The sequence below is a fragment of the Capricornis sumatraensis genome, chromosome 10 (assembly GCF_032405125.1).
Source record: "Capricornis sumatraensis isolate serow.1 chromosome 10, serow.2, whole genome shotgun sequence".
Classification (NCBI taxonomy): domain Eukaryota; kingdom Metazoa; phylum Chordata; class Mammalia; order Artiodactyla; family Bovidae; genus Capricornis; species Capricornis sumatraensis.
This window is the reverse complement of record NC_091078.1, coordinates 92832198-92859976: the sequence shown is the minus strand read 5'-3', so window position 1 is coordinate 92859976 and position 27779 is coordinate 92832198. Positions and strand designations below refer to the sequence as shown.

At 48.8% G+C, this 27779-nt stretch overlaps 1 protein-coding gene across 3 annotated transcripts in view; it reads left to right on the top strand.

Moving 5' to 3' along the window:
* CACNA1D (calcium voltage-gated channel subunit alpha1 D) overlaps positions 1 to 27779 on the top strand; it is a 348007-nt gene that overhangs the window by 256488 nt on the left and 63740 nt on the right. For 2 of the 3 annotated variants that reach the window (XM_068982170.1, XM_068982169.1), the window contains exons 10-23: positions 573 to 660; positions 1967 to 1993; positions 5983 to 6143; positions 7086 to 7311; positions 7442 to 7649; positions 10780 to 10900; positions 14205 to 14319; positions 14792 to 14861; positions 15713 to 15779; positions 16641 to 16788; positions 19152 to 19281; positions 22482 to 22541; positions 25181 to 25287; positions 27046 to 27133. In XM_068982170.1, the coding sequence (XP_068838271.1) occupies positions 573 to 660; positions 1967 to 1993; positions 5983 to 6143; positions 7086 to 7311; positions 7442 to 7649; positions 10780 to 10900; positions 14205 to 14319; positions 14792 to 14861; positions 15713 to 15779; positions 16641 to 16788; positions 19152 to 19281; positions 22482 to 22541; positions 25181 to 25287; positions 27046 to 27133 (1616 nt within the window). Of the gene's footprint in view, positions 1 to 572; positions 661 to 938; positions 999 to 1966; positions 1994 to 5982; positions 6144 to 7085; positions 7312 to 7441; positions 7650 to 10779; positions 10901 to 14204; positions 14320 to 14791; positions 14862 to 15712; positions 15780 to 16640; positions 16789 to 19151; positions 19282 to 22481; positions 22542 to 25180; positions 25288 to 27045; positions 27134 to 27779 lie in introns of all 3 variants that reach the window. The other variant, XM_068982168.1, reaches the window with a different exon arrangement.

Below are 27779 nucleotides of genomic sequence, written 5' to 3'. Positions count from 1 at the left end.
CCTTCAGTGTATTTAAAGTAAGAGTTTGTTTATGGAATCTTAGGTTTGTTCACAGATGTTCTAGAGTACTTCTTGCAGGGACGAGAAAAGATGTAGCTGTAACTGAGACGTTGTGACGGTCTCTCAAGGCAAACCTGGAAATCAGAGGAGTAAGCTGGCATTGACGGCGACGGGACTCACTTTGGTCCCCAGGCTTCTTTCCTTGGGAAGTTGGATAGTGGGTTTCTCTTCCTGTTGGGATACTTTCTGAGTTTCCTTGGCAGATCATGGAAGTGAAGGCTCCTCTGTGGAGATACCTGGCTTCTCAGCACTTCCTTTTGCCAGTCAGGTCCCTGGGGACCCTTCATCATGTTCCTCACCCTTCTGCCAGCTTCCCAGAGGCTCATCCTGGAAGCAGAGATTGCGTTTGTCCCATCCTTGGGTGTGCAGGGCATCCAGTCAGTCAGTTCAGTTCGGTCGCTCAGTTGTGTCTGACTCTCTGTGACCCCATGGATGGCAGCACACCAGGCTTGCCTGTCCATCACTAACTCCTGGAGCCACGGCACCATCTAAAGTGTTTCTTCTCCCCGCAGCCAGCATGCCCACCAGTGAGACGGAGTCTGTGAACACAGAGAACGTGAGTGGGGAAGGCGAGAACCGAGGCTGCTGTGGGAGTCTCTGGTGAGTGGGGCTGAGGCGCTGTCCTCTGGGCTCCTCCTGGCTTCTTAGAGAAGCAGATATGAGTGAGTCGCCCAGGTTTTGGTGGAGCCTGGAGCCATGGCCTCAGATGCAAGAGGGGTGGGCTGGCTCACCCTGGGCCCCTTGGTCCCCCTCCTAGCCGTGGCCCCCCAGACCCCCAGCATGTCACCTGCCTCGTCCTCCAAAGCGGTCCGTCCTGCTGAGATGGAACCTGCCCCGGGCTGAGCCAGGTAACCTGGCAATTCCCCTGTGTCCACTAGGTGCTGGTGGAGAAGAAGAGGCGCTGCCAAGGCCGGGCCCTCTGGGTGTCGGCGCTGGGGGTAAAGGCTTCTCTGGGCCTGGTGCTGGCGTCAGTGCTTTGAAGGGCTTGTATGGCAGACTTGCTCATAGAATGTGCTCCCTGTTTAAGTTTCCTTCACTTACGGGCTCTCCCAACCTCATGCGTAGTGGCTGGATAACGAGACCCTGCCCTTCTCGGCTCATACACTTTGGTCTGGAGCCCTGCACCCCCTTCTCCTAACCTTGGAGGATGCCTTCACATGAGCACACATTGGCTTTTTTCTGGATGCACTGGGCTGCAGGAGCAGGCACACCAGCTGCGTGCAGTGCACCAAGCACTGTCTGCTTTGGGGGAGCCCCATGCAATTCTCTTTTGTTTGCTTTCTGCTGGTGTCCTTTAGGTCTTATGCCTGTCGAGTACAGGTGTCATTTTTAAGAGAATCTGATCTCCTCGGCGGAGATTCATAAAAATGATGTTAGGAGCAGGAAACTCAACAGTTGATGAAGTAAATTTTCCTCCTCCTTCTTGCTGTGCCCTCCTACAATAGCATGAAGTAGGTAGGGAATGGGTTTGTCTTGCCATTTTACAGATGAGCACACTGAGGCTCAGAGAGGTGTGCTGCTTGCCTGAGCTCTCGTCGTGAGCGAAGAGCAGAGCTGGAGCTCCAAGCCCAGGGCTCTTCTCACTGTAGCAGCAGCACGTGCTGTTACGGAGATGCGTGGCTGAGCTGTGGGCAAGAGCAGCCCCGCTGGCTGCAGTGTGAGCAGCTTGGGGGCGGGGGGAGAAGAACCCTTGTCATCTGCACCTGTGCCAGGGCTGCTCAGGCAGCTGAGAGTCTTCTCTTGCCTGGCCCCCTGCTCCATGCTCACCCCAGCTGGCTCGCTTCAGGAGCCAGGGGTGCTGGATCCAGGCTTCCATGCATGGCTTTTATGGAATCTCTGCTGAATGGTGGAGGGGAACATATCCTGGAGCCTTCCTAACAGGAATCATATTCTTTCTTCCTTTCAGTCAAGCCATCTCAAAGTCCAAGCTCAGGTCAGTATCTTCTTTCCATAATTTTTCTTAAACTTGTGTGGGTTTTTTATGTTCTAACTTCTGAACTTTATGTAGAATTGCTCTAGACCTGGTATTTTTTATACTCTGGGCTCTAACATTCATGTAGAAGATCAGCCTGCCCAGTAAACAGTAAGTACCTGCCTTGTAGAACTGTAGTAGGTGCCAAAGAACCACCCCCCCCCCCAAAAAAAAATCAGATCAGTAAGATGCAACCATGAATAATGTTTTGCCTACTAGTCAACCCTTTTTGTATACCCTCCCAGAGTTATTTCTCTGAGATACTTCCTGTCACTTTTCTGCTATAAACGTTTTCCATGGAAGGAAATTCAAGAGGTCTTCTGAGTTGCTGGAAATGGTTTTACTTGCTCTGAGTGCAGGTTACATAATCAGTTGGTAAAAACTCATTGAACTGTATACCAGTGATTTGTTACTTTCGCATATAAGCATTATTTTTCAGTTAGAAACAGCGTTTTACCACTGTGTACAAAAATTCACTCTAAGTGGAATAGAAGGTGGAATGTTGGTTGCTCAGTCGTGTCCAACTTTCTGCCACTCCATGGACTGTAGCCCACCAAGCTCCTCAGTCCATGGAATTCTTTTTGTAAAACTGTAAAAATCCTAGAAGAAAACACAGAAAATTTTCGTGACCTTGGGTTAGGCAAAAGTTTCTTGGATACAATGCCCAAAGCACTGGTCATAACAGGAAAAACTGATGAATGGGACTTCATCAAAATTAAAACTGCTGCTGCTGCTGCTGCTAAGTCGCTTCAGTCGTGTCCGACTCTGTGCGACCCCATAAACGGCAGCCCACCGGGCTCCCCGTCCTACTGCTCCTTAAAAGAAAAAGATCATTTGCAGACTGGAGGAAAAAATTATGCAAAACAGAATTGAGAAGGACTAGTATCCAGTATACATAAGAATAGTATCACTAATAATAAAACAACCCAATAAAAATGGACAGTAGATTTTTAGTAGGCATGTAGTCATAGAGGGGGCAACCTGGGTTCAGTCTCCAGGTCGGGAAGATTCCCTGGAGAAGGGAATGGCAATCCACTCCAGGATTCTTGCCTGGAGAATTCCATGGACAGAGGAGCCTGGCAGAGTATAGTCCATGTTAGATGGCAAATAAGCACATGAAATGACCACTGGTCATTAGGAAATGCAAATTAAAATCACAGTTGAGATACCATGATGCACCTATAGAATGAATCAAATTTTGAAAGCTGGCATTTTGACAAGGATGCAAATCAATGGAAATTCTTATACACTGCTACAGGTCAGGTGACACAGCATTTTAAAAGCAAGTTGTCAGTGTCTTACAAAGTCCAGCGTATTTACCATATGACCCAGCAGTTCACCTCTAAGGTATTTATATAGGAAAAATGCAGATAGATGCCTACACAAAAAATTTTGCATGAATGTTTATTCATAAATATTATATATGTATAGTTGGTACATACAACATTTATATGTTTATTTATAATTGCCGAAAGCTGTAAATAACTCAGATGCCCATCACATGGTAAGGTAGACAAATTATAGTTCATCCACATGATGGACTGAAACTCAGCAACAAGAAGGGAGAAAACTACTGAGAAATCAATGACACAAATGGGTCACAAATGAGCTTTTTCTAAACGAGGGAGGCCAGTCCCAAAAAGCTATATATTGTATGATTCTGTTGATAGGATTCTGAATGAAGCAAAATAATACAGAGAGAGAACAAATCAGTAGCTTTCAGGGGCTAGGGTGAGCAGTGGATTAACTATAAAGTGCCATTAAGGAATTTTTTTGAATGATAGAAATATTCTACATCTTGATTGTGGTTGTGATTACAAACTTTAGAACTAAAATGAAGTCAATTGTGCCATATGTAATTATATCGTAATAAACCTGTCTTAAAAAAAATTAAGGGGGCTTTTCCTGGTAGTCTAGTAGTTTGGACTGTGTACTCCCAATGAGAGAGGTATGGATTCGGTTGCTGGTTGGGGAACTAAGACCCCACAGCATGTGTGGCGAGGACAAAAAAAAAAAAAATTAACAGCGTTTTCATAATGAAAAGCACTTTCATGAATTTCCTCTTGCCAGAGGGCATTTAAATTTCTTCATAATTTGGCCCCCAGATCACCCTCTGACCTCTGGGGTATTTAGACACTCCTCTCAGACTTCGGTTTTCCTGATGGCTCAGACGGTAAAACATCTGTCTGCAATGCAGGAGACCCGGGTTCAATCCCTGGGTTGGGAAGATCCCCTGGAGAAGGAAATGGCAGCCCACTGCAGTATTCTTGCCTGGAAAATGCCATGGACAGCAGAGCCTGGTAGGCTACCATCCATGGGGTCGCAAAGAGTCGGACACGACTGAGCAACTTCACTTTCCCAGACTTCACACTTTGTTATTCTGGACTGCTCTCCAGCTGTCAAATGGACCACACAGTCCAGTTCTTCCCACCCAGTCTCTTTGGCGGGAGCTAAGTGGAGTACCCTGCCCCTCTCCCTGTCTACCCTTGGCTAATCCTTATTCAGCTGTCGAGAGAGAGCCAGCCCAAACCTCAGCTGAGGAAGCCTTCCCTGACCCTTCAGCTTGTAGCTCCCTTCTTCCTCCTGTACCCAGTACCCTGGGCGTAGCACTTGGTGTGGGTAATTGCCTGCCACAGCCCTCATACTATTACAGGATGGAGTCACAGACCATGCCTCCCCTGGACTTGGGAGACATCTGTCACTTGTCCCTGCAGCATGAATAGGGCTGCAGGGACAAGGCTGCATGCCCTTGGGCTGGATGTCGTTCAGGCCACCTTGCTTGTGTGTATTGCATTATGCATCATGAGAGAAACCCAGTCTTGTGGGAACAGTTTTGAGTGTCCTCAGTGGAATTTTTCTACTCATGTTATCATGTTTCTAGCTGCTGTTACCATCGGAGACCCACATAGCAAGAGCAGGAATACAATGCACCTCGCTTGTTCCAGGTCTTGCCAAAGAGCTGGCACAAGTCTTTCATTGGTCCCTGGGTTACAGTGTTCTTAGCAGAGCAGTGCAGCTGAGTCAGCCAGGGCTGCAGCCTTGACACAGCCTGGAGATTCTCCTGACTCAAGTGCTAGAGGAAGCGCCCACCACTCCAGTCTGTGAGCACAGCCCGGACTGGGCTGATACTGCCACTTGGCCAGCCCTTCTCTGAGACCCGCTTCACCAAACCGTCCTGTGGCAGGGAATATTTCCCGTAGGGAGACAGGCTGAGACAGAGAATATTCTAATTACATACTGCAACTGGGAGTTGGTAGAGAACATGCTGCTTGTCTGTTTGGCTCAGTTCATTCTATTTGTATGGAAACATGATTCAATATTAGCTCTCCTCCTAAAGGTATATTTTGAGCATTGCTAGTTAGAAAGGGCACCTGATGACTCAGGAGTAAGACTCAATGTCCTACTCAGCATTGATGACTCTCTCTGGCTCCAGAGCTACCTCCCAGATTTACGAAAGGACTGAAGGGTTCCCTAGAAGGAAAACTCAGGTTTTGGAGCCCTTGGCTGCCTGATAAATTCCACATGATGGTCGAGGTGCTGCAAGATATGTGGATGATAAGCTGACGTCTCTCTGCACTGACAGCTCAATCAGACCCGAGAGCCTCATGGTGGGCATGTGAACTGTGGATGTGTACAAGCTGGTGACTCTGAACATCTAGATTTCCTGACCGGCTTGAGGACTGCATATGACAAATTACGGGGTTATCTGAAGCCATAGGAAGGAAACTGATAGCACGATGAAGTCAATACTGTGCTTTTAAAAAGTCATATTTTAAAACCACCGTTATTTGTCTTATGAGGTCTGGTCATTTCTGTGTCATTTGTTCTCCTCTGTCCTCCCTGCACCCCGACCCTGGTGGGGACCTCCAGAGTGCAGTCATTCCTTAGCGATATTGATCAGGTGCTGGGTCTGTCTGTCATCCAGGGGGTAACGTTTGCTTCTCTTACAGCCGCCGCTGGCGCCGCTGGAACCGCTTCAGTCGCAGAAGGTGTAGGGCTGCCGTGAAGTCCGTCACGTTTTACTGGCTGGTCATTGTCCTGGTGTTTCTCAACACCTTAACCATTTCCTCCGAGCATTACAACCAGCCTGACTGGTTGACACAGATTCAAGGTATAAGCAAAAGCCATTCCCTTTTTGCTCCAAACAGGGCATCCCCAAGGCTGCCCAGCTGCAGTCTAGTCTTTTCAGATGGACGTGTGGTTGTCCAGGACCATTTCCAGTGAGCAGTGGAACCTGGGAGGTGGCAAAGCCAAGCACAGGCGCACCTGGCGAGAGTGTGTGGTCTGGGTTGTGTGATGTGTGATGTGTGATGCACCTCGGAGCTAAGGACTCCAGAGCAGTTCATTGTCTGAACCCTGTGTGGGATCAGGGAATCTGGCAGCTGGGAGGGACCTCATATCCCTCCTCCCTGTGCCCACTGGAAGCTTTATTTTCCACTGTAGTTTCCTTGGCAAGTGCTGGCTGTTTGCCCACCTCGAATGCCCCAGCAGGGTGGTGTGGGAGCTCACCCCATTCTGAGTTGGACAGTTTTGAGCCACTGTGAAGCCCTACCTGACGTCAAGTCATATCTGTTTGTACTCAACTCTCCAGCCTGCTGGGTGGCATTTTTTGAAGTGACCTCGACAGGCAACTGCTTCTTAGAGCTGGGGGCAGTAAGCAAGACCAGACAGATTTCTTGTGTGACTGAAACAAATAAAAATAATACAATGGTCTAAGTGCAGACTTGTAGGCTTTCAGGCCTTGAAAGCCACCGAGATTATGTGCTAAGCTGCCCTTCTCCATTGTACAGTCAGTGAAAGTGAACCCCAGAGAGACGAAGGAACTTCTCTAGGGGGCACACGTCTGGGTGGTAGCAGAAGCAGGACTGGAGCCTGGAAGACACGTGAACCACGGGTGTTCCTGCCACATTTCTGTAGAGAGGGCAAGAGCAAAACGATGGCCGAGAGCTTGGGGCCCTTCCGGCAGCAGCTGGTGGGAGGGGAGGTAGGGTACCAGGAGTCAGAGATGCTCCCACGCTGAGATCCCATGGACACGTGCTCCTTGTGTTTCCAGATATTGCTAACAAAGTCCTCTTGGCTCTGTTCACCTGTGAGATGCTGGTCAAAATGTACAGCTTGGGTCTCCAGGCGTACTTTGTCTCTCTTTTCAATCGGTTTGATTGCTTCGTGGTGTGCGGCGGAATTACCGAGACGATCCTGGTGGAACTGGAAATCATGTCTCCCCTGGGCATCTCTGTGTTCCGCTGTGTGCGGCTCTTGAGAATTTTCAAAGTGACCAGGTGAGGATGCGTGTGCTCACTGCAGGGGTTTCCCGGCCGTGGGTGGTGGTCAGCCCCAACCCCACTTGGGGGGACCACCTGCTCCACCCCAGGCGGTGCTCTAGGCTTACTCCCTCGTCTTGACTTGCAGGCACTGGACCTCCCTGAGCAACTTGGTGGCATCCTTGTTAAACTCCATGAAGTCCATCGCTTCGCTGCTGCTTCTGCTTTTTCTCTTCATCATCATCTTCTCCTTGCTGGGGATGCAGCTGTTCGGCGGCAAGTTTAATTTTGATGAAACGCAGACCAAGCGGAGCACCTTTGATAATTTCCCGCAAGCCCTTCTCACAGTGTTCCAGGTGAGTGCCCCGCCCTCCTATCCCTGGGTGGCGCCTTAGGAGACACCTTCTCCTCTGACCACGACTCAACAAGGCAAAATGATTCCATCATCACCGTATCAGCAACCTCTGTTCTAATAACACTCTGATTAATTTTGTGCCATATAAGTCATTTATCTTGTATCAAAGTCCAGAGGGTTGTGCTGTGATCTCATGTTTTTGTGAGACCACTGGATGTCTTCCTAAGTTGCTTCAGTCGTGTCTGACTCTGTGCGACCCCATAGACTGCAGCCCACCAGGCTCCCCCGTCCCTGGGATTCTCCAGGCAAGAACAGTGGAGTGGGTTGCCATTTCCTTTTCCAGTGCATGAAAGTGAAAAGTGAAAGTGAAGTCGCTCAGTCGTGTCCAACTCTCAGCTACCCCACAGACTGCAGCCCACCAGGCTCCTCCGTCCATGGGATTTTCCAGGCAAGAGTGCTGGAATGGGGTGCCAGTGCCTTTCTCCACTGGATGTCTTATGAAATAATAAACCCCACGTTTGTGTTTGACTGTATGAGGTTTCTGGGGTTTCATACAGTCTGAAATCCTCTTCTTGTACTTTGCTCATTCTTGATGGCAGGCAAGTTTTATTATCCTGGTTATAATGGATTTAGGCATAGGTGTGACTTCCAAAGCCCTGACACTGTGGCGTATGGTCAGAAATCAGGGTGACTAAACAGTTGCGACAACTGCTGTCCCTTTGTCGTCCCCTGTCGTGTGATGGAATGGGGACACACATGTGAGGATGTCTGCTGGTGGGGCCCTGGCTGGCATCAGGCCGAGAAGGGAGCCACTGGGTTAGGGCTTCACAGGTGGCCCTGCCCTCAGGGGCCCAGCCTTTCCACCCCACCTGGCTCTCACCTGAGGTGTTCCAAGCCCCCTCCTTGTGTGTTGTGGCCTTCCTTGAACAGAGCCTGGCAGGTAAATTTTAAAAACCCATCTGCCTTGTTGCTTTTCACATGTAATGCCACTGAGTCTTGCAGGCAGGGTGGGGCAGCCTGGCCGGAGGCCTGACCTCCCATGGTGGCTCTTCTATTGCTCAGCACTGTGACTTTGTAAAGTCACTGTTTTCTGAAAGATGTGAGCCTAGAAGGAATGATCTCTAAGGTTCTTTCCTACTTGGACATTTTGAAGTGAATGGAACTGCTGTCACTGCTACAGGCCTGGCCTATAGCAACACAGTGTAATATAGCTCAGTATTGTTTATCCTTGGCTGTGCTGCGTCTTCGTTGCTGGGCTTGGATTCTCTCTAGTTGGGGTGAGCAGGGGCTGATGTTCATTGCAGTGCTTGGGCTTCTCACTGCAGGGTCCTCTCTCTTTGCAGAACACAGGCTCTAGGCTTTCGGGCCTCTGTAGTTGCAGCACATGGGCTCAGCAGTTGTGGTGCATGGGCTTAGTTGCTGCATTGCATGTGGAATCTTCCCAGACCAGGGATGGAACCTGTGTCCCCTGCATTGGCAGGAGGATTATTAACCACAGGACTACCAGGGAAGTCCCCTAACTCAGCTTTTTGAATTAAATTTAATTTTCGGCCACTGATGAGTCATTCATTTTGTTTTGTTTTGTTTTTTTGATGCTTCCAGATAAACCTGCGTGGTGCTGGTGGTTTTTGTAGTACATGTGTAGGGCACAGAATTTAAATGTTAGAAAAGCATGTAAAGTAGCAAGTCTGTCTCCAACCCAGCCACCAATTTCCCCTTGTGGGTGGCAACTACCATTAAGCAGATTTTTCTGTATTCTCCCAGTGTGTTTGCTCAGACGTAAATAAATTTACCTGTCTACCTACGATCAGATGAATTCACACAGATGGTAGCTCATTCTACATGCTTTTTTAAATCTTTCTTCTTTCGCACCTAAAGTGTCCTTAAGAACCTTTCTTATTGGTCCATAAAAAGGTGCCTCTTCCTTTTCAGTGCTGCCTCCATTTAGTTTTTATTGGAGGATAATTGCTTTACAATATTACTATATGGTTTCTGCCATACGTGAGCATGACTCAGCCACAGGTAGACATATGTCCGCTCCCTCCTGAACCTCCCTCCTCACCCTACCCCGCTAGGTTGTCACAGAGCACTGGGTTGAGCCCCCTGTGTCTGTCCATTTTGTGGTGTGGGTGTGCCATAATTCATAGAACTGCGGCTGAATGAGTATTCTGCTGTGTCTTGGCTGAGTGGGTAGCCTTGAATGCACGTCGTGAGGCTCATGTGTGGTATTAGATCTGTAGCATAAACCCCCTCAAATGGAATTGCTGGCTTGAAGGGGGGTGTGTCCGTTTTCAACTTTGACACTCTTGCATAAGCCTTCTCTTTAAGGCTGTGGTAGTTGATCCTCCAGTGATGGGGGTGGATTCTGTCACCTCACTCTCTTCCAGCATAGTGAGTGCACAAACATTTTGATCACCGCCTGTCTGGTAGTTGAAAGTGTTCTCTCAACTAGTAGTCTCAACTAGTTGTAGTTTTAATTGATACTACTCTTGTCAGGAGTGAGGTTGAATGTCTTTTCATGTGACCAGGAGCCGTTTATAGTTCCTTCTCTATAAATTGCTTTACCTTTTCCAGTCATTTGGCAAATTTCTGTTTGGTAGTGAATCACATCATAGATACGATTTTCCTTTTCCACAGTTGATAAAGCATGAGGAATGCTAGGCAGCTGTTAAAAAGAATGAAGTGACCCTGTGACCCAGAGGGTCTCCAGAATACATCGAGTGGCAGAATAAAAAGCAAATTGCAGGAAATTCAAATAGTATGATACCCTCTATTTCTGATGAATAAATAAGATACCAGCTGCCTCTGGGTGTGTATATATGTGTTTAAATGCACAGACAGACAGAGGTCCTGGAGAGAGACACCAGCAGGGGCTGAATGGGCTGGGGTGCAGTCAAAGAGTACACACGTCTTATGTGAATTGTTATCTTATTTTCACCAGAATAATTAACTCATGTATTTGTGTGACTGAGTGTAATGTTTTGAAGACTGTGGGTTGACGGATGCATTTGTTCTGTGCAAACTGGATTGTGCGAGGCAGCTGACACCAGCCCCAGGCAGCCCCAGGAGCTTGGGAGAATCGCGGGAGCTGGGAGTCCACCTGCCCGCTGATCCCAGTTTTGGCTCCTTAGATCCTGACAGGCGAAGACTGGAATGCTGTGATGTACGACGGCATCATGGCGTATGGGGGCCCGTCATCTTCTGGAATGATCGTCTGTATCTACTTTATCATCCTCTTCATCTGCGGTAACTGTATCCTTCCGGACGACCGGGGCCACCTTGTTGTCCTCCTCTCCAAGGTTCCCCAGGGTGGGGGCAGTGGTGGCCAGCGGGATGGGAAAGTGAGCATCCTCACCTCACTCCCGTGTGTCCTCCACTGTTGCTGGGAGAGCAGAGGAGCGGCAGAGTCTCCACCGGGCCTTGAGGACTGAGAGCAGCCACGGAGGCAGCCTGAGGTGGCACGTGGGCTGCACCAGTGGTCACCCACTGAGCGTGACGTATTAATAGGAAAACACGTTTAATTTCATACATACGAAGACCCCGTAGGTGTAGGACCTAAGAAGTAACCAAAGCAGGCTGTTCATATACATTTCATATATGTTTCCAGAGCGTATATCAGTTATTTCTGAAGGTTTGACAAAACAAAGGAGTGTTTGCTTGGGGTAGCAAGGTAATGGAGAAGTCACAGCTTTGTCTGTAAGCCTTCTCAGCCTCAGATCCCCAGTGGCCAGCACTGCCCCCAGCTTGGGGAGGATGCCTCTCAGGGAGCTGGTTTCCTGCTTTCTGGGGAACAGATGTGGCTCAGAGTGTTCTTCTTGTACCAGCTGTTTCTCAAATAACTTTAATTCAAAGTCATCAACATGCCATCTTGGCTCTTTTTGGGGTGGCCCACTCCAAGCCCATTAAAAGATTAGGGGCACATCTCTGACTTCCTAAGACCCTTCAGAATGGATGGGGACCTATCTTCAGGGGATTGGTCTGGGCTGCCCTGACCCTCATTTTGCTCTGCTGATCTGTCTGTCTTTGGGGATCACGTGTCCCTTGGCCAGCTGGGTCTGCCCTGCTTTCTCTGACTTGTTTTCTTCCTCTTTCCAGCCAGAGTCACTCGAACCCTAGGTTTCTGAGAATTCAGACCTCCCTTTACGTCGCACGGCCCCTTCTTGACCCTGTAGCCTTGGGTTGTGTCTGCTCTCTCTCTCTGCCCTCGCTGCCCTGGCACAAGACCTGGCATGTGGAGCTCCTTGATTAATGCTTAGTGACAGAACAGTTTGGACCGAAGTATGAATACTGCCCCTTGGTCGTCACTTTTGTATTTTAAAGAATCCTAATTTAGAATCTTCTTCTAAGAAGTCTGTTGCGCTGTTTTCCTCTTCATTTTCTCTGGCTGGTTGGTGAACCTTCTGCAGGGTGGAAACCCAAGTGCAAGCCTGTGAGAACAATGCTTTGTACTGTGGAGTATTCTGTGGAAGCCCCTCTCCCAGCACACACAAATCCTGCCGCAGGGAGCCGCACTGCCCACCCCCGCCCCCAGGGGAGGTCTCCCGCCAGTTTCTCTCCATGCTCCTCTCATCACTTGCAGCTCCTGCTGGAGTTTGGGGTGCAGTTCTCCATCTTGCCAACTAGTAATGGGCGATAAGCTTCCCGAGTCTGCAGTCTCTTTTTTATTCACGTCTTTGTGGTTTACACCACAAGATCATGCACAGTTGGCCCTCGGTCAGTGTTTGTTAAATGAATGGTCAGTATTTTCTTTTTCTGTTCTCGTGATTAATTCTCTAGGCCACAGCCATATACTGGTTCCAGTCTGCAGAGAAGTATTCTCTAGCCACTTTCCCTCCAGTTAGATGTTGTAGTTTCTTTATAGTGTGTGTATCACTCTCTGCAGTCCTTAAACGGTGTATGGTCTGTCTCCCCCAGCTAGAACAGATGCTACTTGGAAGCCAGGTCTCCAATCTGTCCTGTTTCCTCTCATGTCCCCAGCACCCATAACTCTAACCAGCATGTCAGAGTTGCTTGGCAGGTCTTGTCAGATGAATTCCATGGCACGCCAGTGTTTAGGAGGGTCTGGTGGGTAACACATCTAAATACATCTATTGGGTATTCATTCTTGGAAACCATCTGTTACCATCTTGTAAGACTTTCCTGTGGTTTGTTACTCTGGGTTTACTTTCTACTACTGAAAGAGTCTGGTGTCATCGTAAGACTAGAGACACAGTATTTCTTCATTGCAGTCATTAGTAGGAATTCTCAGTGCAGTTATTCCCAGCACTGATCATTTTCTGAGCCACGATTATCCCACGTTCATCAGAGGAGAGCTTGTGTTGCCAAATCATCGGCCAGCCCGAAACAAACTGCTTCCCCAGGCTTGTTGCAGCTCTGTTTAAAAAGTAATCCTAGTGTATCAGAGGTGTTTTGACAGTCTTAATAGAATCTACTCACATTTCTGCCCTCTTTTTAAAGACTTGAATAGGTTAGTCAAGCATGACATCTCCTGAAGCTCGCTCATTATCAGTGCCTTGTTAACTTATATGTGTTGACATGTTCAGCAACCCACATGAGAGTTCAGATTGTGCTGGGCGTGTGGGACCGTGGTATGCCTCTCCCGTCTCAGGGGCCCTGGGCTCCCGTTGTCTTGCGTGCAGATGGCCTTGCATCAGCCAGAGGGAAGCATCAGAATGAGAGAAGGGAGTCACATTGACCTGTTTGTTGCCCTCTGATCCCTATGCCTCTCCAAAATGTACTTAACTGCTGGCAAGTAAGAAACAGGCATCTTCAGAGTATGTTTTTGTTTTGTTTTGGTTTTTTTCAGTCATTCAAGGAAACTACGGAAACAACATTATAGTAAAAGCCGAAAAGCTAGTAATTTGTCCAGTTGCCTAACTTTCTACTATTTGAAAAAAATAAAAATCAACCACAAGAGTCAAAGATATAGTCACTGTGTGACAATGCAGAAGGACAGGCCAGCACGTCTGGCAATAAGTTAGATGTGCTCTAGTCAGTCAGTGTGGAATGAATGAGGTATTTGCAGACTTGGAAGGTCATTTCAAATGAGAAAGGCCCAGACTGCCTTGTGCGGTCATCATTTGAATAAGGTGTAGCCTTTCTTGGGGTCTTATTTTGGAGAGCACACCCCAGATAGATAGGTTGTGGGTGTGCATGTTTTAAAAGAAAGAAAACACAGTGCATAAAGTGAAATGCAAACAGCATAAAAACATTATATTTATGTTACAGGTGGTTTTATGCAGTGTGTTTCATACCCACAGGTACCTAGATGTATAGACACCACACGTAACACACACACGAAGGGAAATATTGGCATTTGTAGGTTTTCATGGGTTTTAGTGAATCTTAATTTTCCTTCTGGCTAGCTTATCTTCTACAGGTTCTGGTTCTTTTTGAAAACTGGGGCTCCAGTCTCCTGGCTTTACCAAGTGAATATAGCACTAGGGGACAGTCAACCTGTCACCAGCCTCTCAAGCACAGGGGTGTGATACTGCCATTGTTGACCCTGTATAGCTGCATTTAGAACCATGCTTCATCCTTAACATTCTCAAATTAGATATTCTACTGAATGTCTTCTTGGCCATCGCTGTAGACAATTTGGCTGATGCTGAAAGTTTGAATACTGCTCAGAAGGAGGAAGCTGAAGAAAAGGAAAGGAAAAAGATTGCCAGGTAACCACCTTTCCCCTGGGGAGATTTGCTGAATGAAGGGTTTGACCCAGGGAGCCAGTCTTAGGTGCGACCTATTGGGGCTCCCATGCTGCTGCTTTGTGGGGATGGTGGCTGGCTAAGAAGCTGATAAAAAAAGATGGACTCTTGGGCAGATCCCAGGCCCTTGGCTCTCATTCCCTTGAAGCTGAAAGCAGGAGTCACGTCCCCATGCTTAATGAATCTCTGCAGTTAATTCTGGCATTATAAAATAAATGATGCGTCCAATGCTGATTAGCCCTTGAATGAGAATTTTAATAAGATGATCTGTGTTATGAATCCAGTGCACTGAGATGAACTGAGTGTGGGTTGTGCTATATTCTTGCTGTTAAGGTTGTTCCCAATTAAATAGGCCACTGTTGATTCAAAATCCTGATGAGCTTCTTTTATACAAAACAGGATGGTTACTTGGTTCCTTCTGTTCTCTTCTCTGTAGAAAAGAAAGTCTGGAAAATAAAAAGAACAACAAACCAGAAGTGAACCAGATAGCCAACAGTGACAACAAGGTATATGTTACATTTTCCGCTTTGTTTTCAAATAATTCTGTTGATATCACCATAAATGTATCACCTTTATACCATGACAGTGTTGTGTGTGCTATTTTAGAGTGAAAGCGTGGCACGCCATCACAGATGCTGGCTTTCCAGGAGGGTCTGCATGAAGTGGGGCACTTAACTGGTTGTTAGCAGTATTTCAAACAGAGAGCTGCTGTGATACATATTTAACTGGTCTGACACCTTATTTTTTCTTGATTGGAATGATGTGGTCACACCTGACCAGTGTCCCTATAGGTGGGGATTAAAATCAAAGATGCTAATAGATGTCTGTCCCTGGGGGCGGGGCGGGGCAGGGTTGTCTCAGAATCAGAGGGTTTGGGCACTCAGGGCCCTACTGTGAACACTTAGGCACTGTGTCAGCTGTGGATTTTTCCTGAATTTGTTGATTTATTCACTGAGTCAGTAAGTCCTTTCTCAGTGGCGACGGTGTGTCAGATACCAGGGATCAGGAATGACCAAGAGCAGTGAGATCCGCGCTCACGTAGGGCTCGCAGTCTGGCGAGGAGGCAGGAATTGTGAGGTGGTTCTCACGTAGCATGTGCATCAGTGCTGGGTGGTGCTGGCTGGCCATGGCTGGGGAGGGGTGATGCCAGTTTGCACCTCATCTGCCCTCAGGCTTTCTCTCTGAAGCACGGGCCTCATCTGGGGGTACCTGCTCTCCTGACACACTCACACAGCACCCACTTTGGAGATCACACCCCTACCCCATGCTGAATGGCAGGGTTGGGTCTTTAACTGCCCTTCTCGAGTCCAGTTAAGTCAGAGTCTCCCTTCCTCCCAAGACCTCTCTGTCCTCCCAGGTTACCATCGACGACTACAGAGAAGAGGACGAGGACAAGGACCCCTACCCACCCTGCGATGTGCCAGGTATGCCGTGGACACCAGAGATGGGCTCTCAGCTCATGAGTGATGGCTTTGCCCTCACACTGATCAGTGCCTGGGTCTGTGGCCAGCCCAGCTGGGCACGCGCAGGGCTGCCGAGGCCAGGGGTTCGGTCCCCTTGTGGGCTGGTTAACTCTGGTTTTTCTCGGGCGGCTTAGGGAACCCAGACACCAGGTGGTGGGGAGAGAACATGGATGTGGAGCAGGGCACATGCAGCCTGCACTGGGCATCTCTCTAGGATGCAGCCAGTGGCCAGCACTCACAGGACACTTTCACCTTTACTGGCGACTTGACGGGCTGCTGGAGGGAGGTCCTGTGGAGTCAGGGAGCCTGGGAGACTGCCAGTGTGTGACTTGAAGCCCTGCACAGTTTATCAGGCTGAAGCTGCGTGTGGAGGTTGCTGGGGAAGCAGCCAGGTGCTGGGGGGCTGGCACCGTCACCTAGTGCTCAGATCTTAAACTGCTGGGGGCCTCATTCCCACAAAGGCACACACTCACCAGATGAGAACGCTTCTCAGCCCCAACCCACGCACTGTCAGTTCATGTTTAGAAGGTTTTGATTAATGTAGCCCACCAGGATCCTGTGTCCATGGAATTTTCCAGGAAGGAATAGTGGAGTGGGTTGTCATTCCCTCCTCCCGGGGATTCTTCCCAATCCGGGGATCGAACATGGGTCTCCTGCATTGCAGACAGATTCTTTACTGTCTGAGCCACCTGGGAAGCCCTGTGTAAGCTGATACACATTGTTAAAGTTTAAGCCACATTTTCATGCGAAATTGAAAATGAGCGTTCAAACCCAAATGCAATCCTTGTTTCATGCCTATAAAAAAAAGTATCTCCTTTAAAGTAGGTGAAGAGGAAGAGGAGGAGGAAGAGGATGAACCCGAGGTTCCTGCTGGCCCCCGTCCTCGCAGAATCTCTGAGTTGAACATGAAAGAGAAAATCGCCCCCATCCCGGAAGGGAGCGCTTTCTTCATTCTCAGCAAGACCAACCCGTAAATATCCCCTTTCTAGTCACGTGACTGCCCCATCTCCCCCAGGATCCTGCACAGTGCTTGAGAGTGGCCGGGGGCGGGCAGTGCAAGGGAAGATGGTTCACAGCCCCTTTCTGTGCTTGAGCGTTGAGGCGCCCCGTTCCCCCTGACCTGTCCTGTTCAAGCCTTGCCTTTGCCCTCTCTTCATCTCTTCCTGGCCTTTCTGTGCCTGGACAGGGGTATAGGGGGGGGTGACCAGGTCTTGGGAGAAGTGCTGTTCCAGACCCCTCTCCCACACACCCTCGTGCTGGGACAGCAGTGCTGCAGTCCTGCAGCTCTGGTATTCTGTGGATTGTCACCTGTGAAGCGTTTTCCACCCAAAGGACCCTTTCTTCGTAAGGAAGTCTTTTGCTAAGATGCTGTGGGAGATGAGGGTTTTGACCAACTTCCTGAACATCTTCACTCAGAGGCCCAGTGTAGCTGATTACTTTTCCCTATTGAGCTTGATAGCAATATACCAGTATTGCTCAGTGATATAAGTGGTAGCTATTCAGTTCAGCTCCATGATAGCCTGCTTAAAATAGCATTTCTCCTGTTAAAATGATCCAGTGCTTGCCAGGAACCTGGTAATTACTCACAAGTACTGTAAGAGGGAGATGTGTATTTACTAGCTGGTTTCTAGGTTTTAAATCATCTGGGACAGAGTGAAATGCCAGGAGGAAGAGATGGCTCCTGGAAAGGTTGCTGGAATTGCAGAAGCAGTTCTGGGCTGTCAGAGGAGAAATCCGTAAATTCTCAAGCACCAGGGAGACACAGGGAGAAGCAAGGCGGGTACAGTTCTTATGGAGTTGAAGGTTAGATAGTAATCTATTTTTGTTTTTTATGGGCCATTAAAAAAAATCTTTTTTAAATTTGTTGCAATATTGCTTCTGTCTTAAGTTTTGACTTTTTGGCCTTGAGGCATGTGGGTTCTTACCTCCCTGACCAGGAATCGAACCTGCATCCCCTGCACTGGGAGGCGTAGTCTTAATCACTGGACCTCCAGGGAAGTCCCTGGATGGTAGTTTTTATAGCTCATCGTTGTTGAGAGTTTGCGTATCTCTTTTAAAAAGTTATTCAGCCTCCTCACTGATCCCTCACTGTGTCTGCTTATATGGGAGGAATGAATTCCATTTGCCCCCAAAGTTTTAAGCACTTCTTGCCCTCACAGCACTGTCAGGCTTTCCCCAGCTGCTGACAGCTTGCCGGCCCTCCAGGGACCACAGTAAGGCATTCAGCAGCCCCAGGGGGAAAAAATGAAACAAGACATCACCTTCATATAAAGTTGACTTCTGGTTTTTAAAGTGGAAAAAACTTTTCAAAGGAAAACCTGCATGTATTCTATAGACAAAAAAAACCAACAGTGAAGTTCTGAAGTCAAATACTGAAGTTAACGGAAGTCAGGCACTGACTACACTAAGTCCCTGGGATGTTGTCAGGGGCATCGGGAAACGCTCTGACGGCCTGTGGCGCTGTTGTGAGAGTCAGGGCTGGAGTGCTGGGCACGTGCTGCCCTCCTTGTTTCATGGGACTGGAGGAGCCTGAGATGGCTCTGCCACACTGGGTGCAGGAAGACCCTTGTGAGATTCTTATATGGTGATGTGACTTCCACTTGACTTTCTCAGAAGCACTTGTTGTGGGTCAGCTGCCCCCAGAATAGCACTTCTGACAGGATGTCCACACAGCAGGAGAGTGCACCCAGTCTCGCTCCCCGAGGTCAGGTCAGGATGCAGCCAGCCTGACTGCTGGGGTCACCCCTGTTCTGTGTGAGTGGCTGCGATGAACTCTGACCTCGGTCTCTGTTCCAAGGCAGGAAAAGGGAGCTGCTGGGCTTCATGTTACAGTGGGGAAGTGTCACCATCAGACCTGGATTGGAGATGTGCCCTAGTCCCCCACTAGCTGAGTCACCTTTTTGGGGACTTGCGGGTGGCAATACCATGGGGCTTCTGGGAGTTTAGCTCTCTGACCAGGGATCAAACCCTGGCCTTTGGCAGTGAGAACGCAGAGTCCTAACCACTGGACTGCCAGGGAATTCCCATAGCTGGGTCACCTAAAGAAAGTTCTTTCACAAGCTGAAGCCTCAGTTTCTTCACCTTTTGAAGGGCGGTGTTCCCGCTTTTCAGGACGCAGTGAATGGTCTGTGGGACTTGTCCACACAGAACCCTCAGGGTTTCAGGGAAAGAATGGTCCGGTGGTTCCAGTTTGCTGGGTGGGGGCTTGGGTGGCACAGGGACAGCGGTCCTCTGCCTGGTCCATCACCGCAGAGTGGCGCCAGCATGCTGAGAGCACTGGCCGGTGGGCTCGGGCCCTTCCAGGGTTCATCCATGCGGTGGCTCTTCCTGCAGGATCCGTGTGGGCTGCCACAAGCTCATCAACCACCACATCTTCACCAACCTCATCCTTGTCTTCATCATGCTAAGCAGCGCCGCCCTCGCCGCTGAGGACCCCATCCGCAGCCACTCCTTCCGGAACACTGTAAGCCCCCTGCGAGGGTGGCAGGGTGGGGCCCCCCCTCAGTCAGCACTGGACTCGCAGGCAGAGGCTGGTGTCCAGGCAGGGCCTGCAGGGGCCGCGAGGGTCAAATCTCATGTGGGCCCCTCCTTCCCCTGAGGGCATTTTATGCTGCAGATTTGTCAGTGCCAGAGAGATTTTTTTTTATGGGCACAAACTTTTATTGAATCATATATTTTACACCTCATTTCAGAGACTCTGCAGTAACAGTGTATTTGGGAGCCCTGTGTCTCTGCATTGCTGCCAGCATTTTGATTCCTCTTTTCCCCTCCCTGGTCAAATGCATGTGCACACCTGTTTTGAGGTTTCCTGCTGGTAGCAGCATCCAGCAGAGAGAAAATCGAAACCTGGTGTGTCACATGCCCAGGGGTCTCTTATTTGGGGTTGGCAGGAAGACTTATCTTATATGGACTCACATTCACACAGCTACTGTTACTGATGAGAAATACAAGTCAGGGAGATGACAGATGGGGACCTGAGGCATTCAGTGGAGAAGAATGACGTCGAGGTTAGTTTGGGGCAGGAGGTGGCTTTACAAAGAGAATAGACAGTTTCATCTTCGATTATTAATCAGTTTTCAAAGTTCAGGGCTGACTCCCTTGCCTAGCATCTGTGTTGGGCAGAGACTGGTACCTAAGTCAGTTCCTGCCTGAGCAGTTCAGCCTCAGCAGGTCAGCCGTCAGCACTGAGAACAATCCAGAGGCAAGACAGCTTCACAAGAAGGTAGCCTGTCGACTGCCAGGTCTCAATGCTGTAGCACAATTTCAGCTGATCTCCCAGAAAGCTGCCCGGGAAGGCAGGCCCACAAGTGTGCGAGGCTGTCAGGGGTTGCTGCCTTGCCCTTGTGGTACCTCTTTCTGTACAAGAGATTTTTGAGATTTGTGGATTTAGACAAGTCACCAGCTCAGTGCCCCATGATTTCAGTTGTGACAACCGAGCCCTGTGCTGTCTTTCCATTTCCCGTGCTTTGGGTTTGAAGCCTGGCAAACCCAGTCTATGAGACTGATGAGATAATGGGCATCCTGATATGAAGATGAAAAAATCTTCCCTTCAAAGCATGGTTGGGTGATGTAAAGATGGAGCCCTGAGCCTGTCTCAACCGGTACCCAGGGGTTACAGCTTTTGTTAAGATTCCTGAGGTCTCTATCTAAATGGTCAGGTGGAATAAAGCACAACAGGGTGTCATCAGTTCCATCATAAAGATGAGACACAGAGGGGAAAAGCTGTTTCGGGAAAAAGTACCATTGTGTGACGGACTGGGTCACAAATGGTCCTAGAGCACAGATTGACCAAGAGTTTGTTTACCTGCGGGCCTCATGTTCTAAGTTTTCCTGTAATTAACTTCCCCGTGGGTTTATTTCCCTGCTGCTTTTTCCAAGAAATGTTACTGTTCTTTTAAAATAGATGTTCACATGAATGTATGTCTTGCTTTTAAAAATATTGCAGTTTTTATTTGACTGTGGTCAGAACAGTTAGCATGAGATTTTCCTTAAATTCTTAAGGATACGAGACATATCCTTAGCTCTGAGTACCATGTTGGATAGCAGACCTCCAGAGCTTACTCACCTTACATGGGGAACTTTATGTCCATGTCCACCTGCCCCAGCCCTAACAACCACCCTTCTGCTTTCTGTCTGTGAGTTTGACTGCCTCAGATACATCATATAACCGAGATCTAGCAGCAGGTTTTTTTTTTTTTTTTACCCTTAGCTGAGTTATTAGTGAAAAAGAAAAAGTAGGCAGGGTGAGCAGAGAACAACCTGAGGCTGAGAGCCTTGGCCCTCGGTACCAGGCCGGGTTGTTGGCTTGCCAGCAGCTGTGTGTTTCTTGGCTCCCCACCTGCTTTCAACACACACAGAGACCTGCTGCGACCTTGGAGGGGATAACGGTGAGGGACAGGGCTCCTTGTGGGCGGCTTCCGTGGTGTCCTGCGAAAGACCTTTAATTGGCTGGCCAGAAACACAGTTACACAAGAAGTGTTCCAGCAAAATTTATAAATCTCCAAATGGAAGCAGTTCGGAAAATGAATAATGCTGTCTGAAGAGAGAACTTTGGGAAGGACAGCTGGCCTTTGAAGCAGAGGTTCTCATCTTAGTCTCATAGCAGTGAGGACTCCCTTGGGGTGGGTCCCACATGCACACAGCAGGGCCCAGGGCTCTCGACCAGCACCTCAAAGGCCTGGCCTCATGCCAGCGATGCAGAGACTGGCCGCCTGGCCTGAGCAGCTGCCTCTGTTCTCAGCATCCGCATCTGGGAAATGAATGGAGTCGCCCTGGGTGGGCTCCATGGGTTACCTTCCAGCGTTGGTCTCTTTGGTTCCCCCAAACCGTACAGCCCAGTTGTCGTGAAGATAGGCAGCCAAGGTGCCCGGTTCCACTGGAGGGTGCCAGCTGCCCTGTTCATGGCTGAGGACTTCCTGTGAGCATCCTTAGTTGAGGCCTGCTGCTGTCTGCCTCCCCTCCCTCCTGCCCCCACAGATCTGTGGAGAAGCAGGGATACAGGACTGCAGCGGCTAGAAAGTTGGTATTTTGGGGAGTGCTGATAAAATGGGCCCAGCAAGAAGAAAACCTGCCTTGAGAGAGAGAGTGCAGTGTTAGACACAGAGCAGCGGGCGGGCGGAAGAGGCTCAGTGAAACTCTTCCTTGCAGATTTATCCAAGCCTGGCATGTCAGTGGAGGAAGGTGTTGGCTCCCTGACTGAATGGGTGGGAATTAGAGGGGACACATGACCCCCTTTGATACCACTTATAGCATTGTTTACATTTTCCCTCCAATTGGAAGCTCAGCAGGAGGGCAGCGTATTTCATTCTACCAAAAGGGCAGTTAAGGATCTGAAATGTGTGTGAGACTAATTAATCTGACACCACAAGTATCTTATCAGCATCGTGTGCCGATGAACAAAGGTTATTAATAGAACACTTTCCTAAGTGAGCCTCTGCTGCCCAGAACACGGGGCTGGGAGGGGAGTCAGCAGGAGCGGTCACAGGAGGTAAGTGGGCCCAGAGCTCTTTGATGGACCGAGTGGGGCCCTTGGAGCATCTCTGCACTTCCCTCCAGGGTGACAGGCTCCTCCCGGGATGACGGGTCTCTGAGTGCATGTGAGTGTGTGGCTGTCGGGAGTTGCCCGGATGCCATTTTCTCATCTCCACGTGTTGTGCCTTGCAGATACTGGGTTACTTTGACTATGCGTTCACAGCCATCTTTACTGTTGAAATCCTGTTGAAGGTAACAGCTTTTTCATGGATCCTTGCATACACTAACGCAGCAGTAGCAATAACGCTGGCAATTCTTTGTTTACCTTCCAGATGCTAGGTTATGCAGATTATGTCTTCACTGGTACTTTTGCATTTGAGATCGTTTTAAAGGTAACAGGTATCACAGGAGTGTGTTTCAGGGGCCTGCTCCTGTGTGTGACACACGGCCAAGACACGTGACGTGCTTTTGGCTATTTTCAGTTTTTGTCCTCTGTGATCAACCTCCACTTTTTTTTTTTTAAACCAAAGGATTTTTTTCCTGTAACCATTCAACCTTTTGTTGCTGTTTCTTCAAAAAACCTTTGAATGCATGTGGGAGCTACTTTGGCTTCCTAATAGTGATTGGGAATTATATTTTGCTCCTTTTTTTAATATCCTCTGAAATTTGTCAACTGACAACAGATCCAGTGCTGTGTGTGAACTTTCTTCCACCCTTCCTGACCTCGAAGTCAGAGGAAACGCCTTCCTCGTACAGAGGAAACGCCTCTCTTGTTTCTTTGACTGCATTATGTTTTCAGTGCCCGGAAATAGTAACACACTATTTTCTTGCAACAAGATTTGCAAGATAACATGGGTCTCTCTGTGTTAAGATATATCTGTTTTAATGGATGGGCTTACATTTACACAAACAAAAAGAGCACCCTCTGGACAGGGTGCCCAGAATGTACTGCCCATGCATGAGCTGCCAGTTGCCATTGCTGCATGTGATTTGCGTCCTGGTTTTGAAGGCCACCTTGGGTGAGCCCATCCTCCATTTCTTTGGACTCAGAAGTCTGGAGACCCACAGCAGACATCCCAGAACCTCAGACTTGCCCAGGGGCATGCATCCTTGAAGTCCTGGGACAGTGTGGCCTGCAGCATCTCCTGGTGGGGAGACCCTCAGGGAAATGGGGACTTGTAACCACAAGTTTCTTTAAAACTTGTTAGGGTTTTTTTGTGTCCATCTCAGAACAAAAAAAAAAGTATTTTCATGTAGCCTACTGTGGAACTTGGGCTCTTTACAAAATCTTCTGTAAAATAAAACCTCAGTTAACATTCCAGGCAATAGAGTATTTAGTTACTTTCTGTCCTTCTCTTTTTTTCTTTGGCTAATGAAAATATTAGCACAATACTGACCAACCAACCTCTGTTTAAACCTTTGTTAAAAATCTTAGATGTTTGAGTTCATTTTCCTGCCATCAGGTCAGTAAATGTGGTTGAATGTGGTCCGAAGTGAGATGCTGCCTGGATCGGTGAGCAGATTCTACCACCGTCTCCATGGTGACGGGCATTGCAGCAGAAGGCACAGGGTGTGGGGTGCAACAGTGCCCACCTGGCCTGTGCTCCATCCCAGGTTTTCTTTTTTTGGTAATTTGCCATCTCCTCAGACTGAATTTGGAAATGTCATCCTTACCCTGTTAGCCTGGTTAATTGAGGTTTTATTTTCCTTTCCACATTTTTAAGTTGCTCAATGAAGTGTAGGTACCCTTGGGCTTCAGGGCAAAGAGATACAGGTTTATTTAAAAGAAAAAAAACCCCACAATTACTTCTTTTCACTTTTTGTGTATTTGCCTCAGTGACTTAAATCTTCCAAATCAATCCTCATTTTGAAGAAATCTTAGAGAGTGGAAAATAAGCTAAAACAAGAGGGATTCCGAAAATGGAGAATCTCTGAGAAGCAGCTGACATTGAAAGGGTGGTTCCTGATAGCCTGGGGAACGTTTGAAAGGCTGTTTGGTTACTGGGTTACCTTTGAAGTGGGCTTTTTGTTGTAGTTTGTGGGTCAAAGAGGATTGATTATTGGCAGTAACATGTGGTCTAGTATGATGAACTCCCAGCTCTTCCTCTCCTGTACTTCTCTGAAAATTCCCCCATCTTTTTAAAAAAATAAGCAGTAACTCATGTGTTTTTCAGTTTTTTCTCTGGGGCATTTCCTCACTAAGCTCATTACTTAGGAAGCTCAGTGGGCGCCTGCAGTGTGGGCTCCGGGCACTTGGGGCATGGCTTAGAGAGCCGGTGAGGTACGCGTGGCAGCTTCTGAGCCCCACTTGGCATGTGCCAGAGTGGCTGGACTTACAGGAGCCCTTGGAAAAGGACAGATCACTTGGGACTGTTAAGAGCAGTATGGGGCCTGGGGAAATGAAGCCAGTTTCTTTGTCAACAGTGTGTGTGAGGCCAGGGCTCAGGCACTTCTAGCCCCACTGAGAAGCCTGAGTTGGAGCAACATGGGCTGTGCTGGCACCTCAGAGGGGCTGGAACCAGAGTTTTATGGGGAAGCCAGGTTGTCTGGGCAGCGATTGCATCCTGAGAAGCGTGGTCACATGGACCACCCGAGGCACAGCCTATGGACGTGCCAATGATATAATCATATTTGAAATTTGTCATCGCCATAATGAAGTCCCAATTGGTGTGTTCTTTTAAAATGTGTTGGGAATCAACTGCCCTTTTTTCATTTTTGAACAAAGCATTTAGTTACTCTGCCCTGTTGCTTTGCGTTTCTGGCTTCCTAACCCACACTTGTTCATAAAGTCATACTTTGCTCAAGATTTTGTAAAGAGCCCAGGTTTCTTTTCCCCTGGAGAGAAAAACAAAGAGAAAGAAACACTAAATCACTTATGATTCTTCTCACAGATGATGACCTTTGGCGCTTTCCTCCACAAAGGCGCTTTCTGCAGGAACTACTTCAACTTACTGGATATGCTGGTCGTTGGGGTGTCGTTGGTGTCATTTGGGATCCAGTAAGTATTCTGTGTGTGTGTGTGTGTGTACACAGGACTGTTGGGCAGGCAGGTCTATGTGAGGGGCTTCCCTGGTGACTCAGATGGTAAAGAATCTGCCTGCAATACAGGAGACCCAGTTTAAGTCCCTAGGTCAGGAAGATCCCCTGGAGAAGGGAATGGCAACCCACTCCAGTATTCTTGCCTGGAGAATTTCATGGACAGAGGATCCTGGAGGGCTACAGTCCGTGGGGTGGCACAGAGTCAGACACAACTGAGTGACTAACACTTTTATAAAGCCTAGGCATCCCATTAAAGGTGGCGTTCAGTTAACTGGAAAGCTTAATTTGTGCCCATACCAGAAAGCACTGTGACAACGCGTGCTTCCTTGTGCTTCTGTTTTTCTGTTTATGCCATTTGCTGGGCTGTGCTCACTATTCTCTGATTTTTTTGTTTTGTTTTCAAAAGAGGGTGAAGGAAGTCTGAACTAGGAGGGAGGGCAGCTGGGCTCTAGCCTGGGTTCTCCATGGGTCCTTCAGGTCCTGGGGGGCCTCCTTTCCTGAGATCTCCATTCCACTTCTGAACAGGAAGGGTAGTACGAGGTAGCCTCTTTAGCCCTTCCAGCTCGAGGATCAAAGGCTGCTTTCCTCTCCAGGATAAATCAGTTGCTATTACCCTTTTCTTCCAGTCTCTAAAATTTTTATCTGGGAAGGGCAAAGCTGCAAGTTAGAGCCTCAGGGCCTTTCCATGGCGTTGAGTGATTTCTAGTGGGGAATAGCCTCAGCTTGCCGGACCTGGGGGCATGGGGTAGAGGCTCCAGTGGGAGCGTCTAGGAGTGGCCTTGCTTTCCTGCAGACTTCGAAGCACTTCTGCTTGGGTGCTGACCACCAGTTCCTCCGTAGAAGAGCCCTGTGTGCACACGGCCTCTGAACTAAAGGTGTATAAGAGGTCCTGTCCCCTTCAGAAGATGAGGACCCCTGCCGAAGCTGCCCTGTGCTAACCCTCTCCCTCACCTCCCTTCTGTGCTCAGTGTGGGGAGCCATATAGCTGTAGCCTAGACAGACATTCTCACGAGTATCTTTGCAGCTTCTGGGGGCTCCCGGCTGTGCCTGGCTCTCCGCCCCCACCCACTGCCTGCTGAGAGCTCGTGCTGCAGCCACACTCAGCCACCTGCCATTCTCCACCAGCCGCAGCCTCCCTACTAGGGCCTGCGTAGGTGCTGCCCCCCTTGGCTGGAGCCCCTTCCCCGTTTGTCTAGGTAACCCCATCACCCCTAGGTACTCACCTGGCTATCACCTCCAGGGCGCCTTCCCAGAGCGCCACCAAGGCATGCTCCCCCGGCTGCCTTCCCTCTGTTGGCACTCCTGCACATTGGCTTGCAGTTGCCCATCTCTCCCACCCAGCAGCAGCCTCCTTGAAGGCCAGGGAAGCCCAGCATCAGAGCCGCACAGCAGGGCCTCCGAACTTAGAAAACCAAACCAGCACAACCCGGCTAGGTCACACCTCCAGTAGACATCAGGTGGGAAGAACCAGGCGCACCCAGAGTCGCATCTCTGCTGCATCAGCTGGGTGACTCTCAGGGCTCCGTGAGTTCTGATCCAGGACTGTGGTGGAGTATGGATGGGAAGGAGGAGACCCGTCCTCCTGTAGGGCTGTGGGGAGAGATTGGCTGTGCTCCACGGGGTCCCACCATCATCTCACTGCAGTGAAATCATCTCGCAGCGTTTTACTGACTGTGATACACTCTGCTTTCTTTCTTTCTTCTGCTCTTCCCATTAGATCCAGTGCCATCTCTGTTGTGAAGATTCTGAGGGTGCTAAGGGTCCTGAGGCCACTCAGGGCCATCAACAGAGCGAAAGGACTTAAGGTTTGGATTCCTCCCCAGGCTGGGCTAGCTTTGGTCAGGGTTAGCTATCATCACTGACTTTTCTGGACCGGAGCTGGGCTGAGGCCTGATGGATTTTTCAAGTGGGTTTTGGATTAGAAAAGAACATTTCTAGTCAATGAGGCTACCTCTCCCAAGCGCTGGTAGCATTTTAAAAATTGCTATTTTAAAATTTTTGTTAATTTAAAATATTTTTCTTTATCTGACTACTGTCATACTTTATTACTTTTTTCATTATTAATAGTATTCCTTTGGGTATAGTTCAGTCTTTAGCTCTGTTCTTAGGGAGTTTGTACAAAAGGCCAGAGGGTCAAAATTTTCCCAAGTCATCTTATGGGGTGCATAAGAAGGGCTTATGTGCCAGGCACTGCTGTGCCCCATGGCTCCTCTTCTACCCTAAGCTCACTGCTTTGAAGGAAACCAAGGAGCGGCTGCTTACAGGGCGTCCCTCCCCAATGGACACGATGCACTGAGGGGAACTCGCCATAGATCACTACCTGCACGACAAGGCATAGAGGACTGTCAAGTAGGAAACTCATAGAAAAATGCACATAATCATAGAAAATCTTGGCTGATATTAGTTCACCCTGTGGCTAAAATAGCACAGGCAAGTAACGGCCCCCTGTCC